Below are 4,998 nucleotides of genomic sequence, written 5' to 3'. Positions count from 1 at the left end.
AATGGGGACTAGTACCACCCTGTACTCAGTCTCTGGGAGGCAATTAAGGATTCAGGTCATCAGGGTGGGACCCCCCCATAATTGAATCCTGATATAAACGCCCAGAGTTGAGTATTTCTTGTTTAGGGGGGTGAGTTACAGCACACGTGTTTGCAGGAAAGAGAGTGAGAGGGACAGTGAGAAATCACCCCCTGGGGGGATGACTACCTACAATTCCTTTCCATTCTCTCAGGATCTTGGGCATGCATGCACACGCACCCAGTGTGGGTTTCAGGCCGCCGGGCCCAGGACTGTTAACTGGTTGGCCATGTGGGAGTGCGGTGGTGCCGTAACTCCCGCACCATCTGCTGGCCCCAGACTTGAGCATTTCTGTTCCTAGCAGTACAGTGGAGGGCTGCAGTTCCCCAGCTGCTCGCCAACCTCGATGACGTGGATGTAGTGACAGTACCCAAAAGAGCAGTCATGTTAAAGACATTGGAACACCTCAACAATTAAACTGACCTGACAGGCAAAGTAAGAATGGAAGGTTTACAAGGATCACTGGAGAAGGGCTGGGCAAGAAGAAGCCAGGCCTGGGAAGCAGCACATGGCATAATGGCTATGGCGCTGGACTCCCACGGAGTCGACCGCAGTTTTTGCGTCCCGGACCCAGTGGCTTAAACTCACGTCAAGCATGTGTGTGTGCATGTCCAAGATCCCAAAAGGAGAATGGAGAAGGGATTGAGGCATGGCCATCCCCCCAGGGGGTGATTTCTCGCTTTCTGTCTCTGTCTTTCTGGTGAGCACACGCTTTGGGGCGACCCACGCCCTAATATAAAAAACCCCCAAAAAAAAAAAAAAAAAAAAAAAAGCCATGCCTTCATGAGTCTCTAGTGTCCGCTGGCCAGAAAAGGCCAGTCTAACCCTCTTCTCCACCCCAAGATACGGGTGTTTCTTAGAACCCCTTCTCCTGTTGCACTCTTACAAGTACAGCAGAATCGGATCCTCCTGTGTTTGTCTAGGTGAAGTTGACAACATAAAATTAACCATGTAAAAGTGAACACTGCGGCGGTGTACGGTGCACCCACGTGGCTGCGTAACCTCTGTCTGGCTCCACACCGTCCTCGGCCTGCGTGTGACAATCACCCGTCCTTTGGCAGAGTCTTGAAGAGATTCTAGGAGCCAAGCTTGGCAGAGCCAGGTGCTCCTTTCCAGGGGCCAGACCGGTAAGGAAGGGGTGGCAGAACGAAGCTCCGAGAGAGAGACCGTTTCACTCGGCAGAGCTGCCCGCGCCACACCTGGTTTCCACTGCGTCAGGGAAAGTCACGACGCGTTTTGCCTAGAAACAGCGATGCGGCATGGCCTTCCTGACACCTGATAGGTCACGTGAGTTTGAGAAACAGACTTGAACGCGTCAGGGGAACTGTCGGTTAGAGAGGGGAGGAGAATGGCGTGAGCTCTCCAACAGCCCATTAGGGAGCCCTGGGCCCCGTCCCCAGGGTGGAGGTGCTGCAGGGTCCTACGTGGATGGGAAGCTGTGAAGGCGCTGCGCTTTCTGAGCACCCGAGCAGACCATCGGGTAAGCCAGCCTGTACTCCCGGAGGACAGAGGACTTCCCCCCAAAGCTATTACTTGGTTTGCAACGAATCTACCACCTACACAACTGTCCATGTCACCTAACCAGGAAGGGACTGGTTAGACAGTTCTTGGGCAGAAGCCAAAACCATGCTGAAAGTGCTTGGCGTAGACAAGCCGGGGCTAGATGGCAGCAGGAGAGACCCACTGGCCATCCCACTAGAGAGGGGCCAAGAACTGGTGTGCTTCCGGGAAAGCCAGCGGTCGGTCTGCACGGCTCCGCAGTGCCTAGCTGTGTGTTTCTCCTGTGAACCACACGGATACTTCTGTAACTGATGCAAGGTGAGGACAGGCATGTGCGTGGGGAGTAAGGCACGTTTCTTGGAGACCTAGCTCCTCCCCGCCCTTTTTAAGAATTATTTATTATTTATTACTTTTTAATTTGGCACATGTGCTCACCAGAGAGAGAGAGAAGGAAAGTGAGAAAGGAAGCCGCCAGCTCTGGGACTTGAACAGTGGTTAACCATGTGTGAGTCCTGCGCCTTAACCGCCATACCATCTACAAGCCCCTTTCTTCCTTTTCTTTATTTGGCCCTCTTTTTTTTTTTTAAGAGATATTTTTTGCTATAGGGTGCATGTGCTCACCAGAGAGAGATAAAGAAAGCGAGAATCATCTCCTAGGGGTGATAGCCACGCTTCAGTCCCTCCTCCACTCTCCTCTCAGGATTTCTGGGCATGCATGCACACACACACACACGCGCACACACACACACACGCGCACACACACACACACGCGCACACACACACACACGCGCACACACACAGCATGAGTTTCAAGCCGCCAGGTTCTGAACTTGAACCACAGCTGGCCACGTGGGTGGGAGTCCAGTGACATAACCACTACACCATCTGCTGGTCCCTACCTGGCCCTCTTAAAAAGCAGGAAGGCGGGACCAGTGGGTGGTGTGATGGTTAAAGGCACTGGACACTCCCACATTGGCTAACCACAGTTACAGTCCTGGACCTGGCAGCTTGTGTTCTCACCTTCTCTCTTTCTCTCTCTCTCTCTCTCTCTGTGTCTCGCTGGTCAAATTAAAAATGAATGAATGAATAAAGTGAAATAAATTTTAAAAATACAGTTTTAAAAAAAATAGGCAGGAAGGCATGGTATCCAAGCTGTGATCATGACAAGCCCTTCATATTAAACATACTTCACAAACAAAAAGAGACACCCCTGGCCCAGAAAGATCCAGAACTAGAAGCCCAAATGATGAGGAAGATAAAACCGAGACACTGGAGATGCTGGGTCGGGTAAGATCTCGGAGAACTGGGTCAGGCCAGGGTACTCGGTGACAGAATCGGGTGGTGCCCCTCTAGGCTGTCCTCGGTTACTTCCTACTGTATTTATTTACAGTTTCCTCCAGAGGGTTGGGAAAAGAAAAGTGGAGGATAATACAGTACAATAAAACCGAGTTCAAAAGTACTTAGCTTTATACTTACAGGTAAACATTTTTAAATCGGTTTTTGTTTTCCCACCCCTTAAAACCTAATATGGGGCCAGCCAGTGGCAACAGCCCTGTGAACTTTTTGAGTCCGACCTCCCCAGGAAAGGTAAATAGCTATTTTTCCTGAAAGGCCAAGTGTAAATCAACTTGGGCTGATCTAAAACTAAAAACTTATCGGATCCGGGAGTAATCTGCTGCTCTAGAGAAGCTGGGTCGCATGGTGACCACGGTTTGAATCCCTGGTCAGGTCAGCCTGAAACACACTGGGCACACATGTAAGCCACGTATACAATACATAAAGGCTACACAAGAAACAACCCTTACTACTTCAAAGTCACTTGGAATGTTCTGTGCTACTCTTTTAAAATTGCAGTTGCAATTCATTACATTGGTTTTTTTTCCTTTTTTTTTTTTTGGAGAGGTTTTTGCTGTAGAGCACTCCCCAGAAAGAGAGAGACAGAAAGCGAGAAATCACCCCCCCGGGGGGATGGCCACGCTGCAGTCCCTTTTCCTCCATTCTCCTCTCAGGATCTTGGGCACGCACGCACACGCGTCCGGCGTGAATTTTAAGCCACCGAGTCTGGGACTCGAACTGTGGTCCACTACACGGGAGTCCAGGGACATAGCCATTACACGAACTGCTGGTCCCTACAATTCACTACGTTGTTTTCACGAGTCCTAATGGGTAGTTTTTAAAAAACAAAAAACCGACTAGGAAATTATACCATTATCAGTTATGATTACTAATACGATTCTCAGGGATGGACTGATGATTAGGAATCCTATCTGCCAGGGCAACAAAGGAAGAGGTCAAGGTTATTAGGTCAAGCCCTAAAAACCTTGTTGCCAAGGGAACAGACAGGCACGACAGGGTCGGCTAGTCCACGCGCTCCGGCCCTTCAGAGAAAACGAGTGGCCCAGCGCCCTGTCACTCACTCGGGGTAGGCCCGCCCCCGGCCTGGAAGGCCCGCCTCTCCGCTAGGGGAAGCGAGGAAGGCGGGATCGGGTTCCGGCGGTGACGTAACTTTCCGCTCCGGCGGCCTTCCGCTTGGGCGGCTGCTGGGCGGGGGCTGGGGGGCACTTTTGGGAGCTCCCGAGTCCTCTGCCCCCGGGACGCGCCATGCGGTCTGTTAGCTACGTGCAGCGTGTGGCCCTGGAGTTCAGCGGGAGCCTCTTCCCGCACGCCATCTGCCTGGGGGACGTCGACAACGACACGGTACGGGCATGCGCACTGTGGGGAACGCGGGGCGGGGCCGGAAGCCTCCCCACGGGGGGGCGGCCGCCCGCCGTGGGAGTGTGCCGCTGGGGGCAGGCGGGCGGCCCCTGTGCGTAACCCGGCGAGTCCACGGCACGTTTCTGCGTCCCCCTCGGTACCTCCCAGGCAGCCCGCTTCACCTTTCAGAGCGTGTTTTTTCGCCCTTCTGCCCGTGCCGCCAGCCCTCTGACTCCTCTGCCCCTCTCCCTGCTCAGAGTCGGTCCGCAGCCGACGCCTGGGAGCGCCTGGCCCCGGAAGAGAATGCCTGGCGCTTTCATCTGCAAATCTTTATTAAACTACCCCTTATACACCAAAGGTTCTAGTACGTTCTGGGAACTCAAAAACAGACCAGACGGCTGCGGTTCTCAGGCAGCTCGTAATCAGGCTGAACAATGGTCACAAGCCCGACAAAATGTAATGAGGTGCACAGGTTAAAGTAGGTAAGGGAGGGCATAGATGGGCGCTGGACTCCCACATGGCCAACCGTGGTTCTAGTCCCGAACCCCACGCTTGAAACACGCTGGGCGCACGCAGGTGCGCCTAAGATCCCAAGAGGACAGTGGAGAAGGGATTGTGGTGTGGCCGTGGGGGTGGGGGATTGGGGGGATTTCTCACACTGTCTCTGCCTCTCCCATGCACATATGCACCCTGTAGCAAAAATCTCTCTCTCTCAAAAACAAAAAA

The 4,998-nt window shown here is 52.9% G+C and overlaps 1 protein-coding gene across 1 annotated transcript in view; it reads left to right on the top strand.

The window, feature by feature from the left end:
* Positions 1–4,030: 4,030 nt before the first annotated feature.
* ITFG2 (integrin alpha FG-GAP repeat containing 2) overlaps positions 4,031–4,998 on the top strand; it is a gene marked incomplete in the record, with an annotated part of 15,082 nt that continues 14,114 nt past the window's right edge. The window contains 1 exon segment of the mRNA XM_027769683.1: positions 4,031–4,275. Coding sequence (XP_027625484.1) covers positions 4,180–4,275 — 96 coding nt within the window.

Source organism: Tupaia chinensis, unplaced genomic scaffold (assembly GCF_000334495.1).
Source record: "Tupaia chinensis unplaced genomic scaffold, TupChi_1.0 Scaffold150288_1, whole genome shotgun sequence".
NCBI lineage: Eukaryota > Metazoa > Chordata > Mammalia > Scandentia > Tupaiidae > Tupaia > Tupaia belangeri.
The sequence above is the reverse complement of the archived record's forward strand: the minus strand, read 5'-3'. Positions and strand labels throughout refer to the sequence as shown.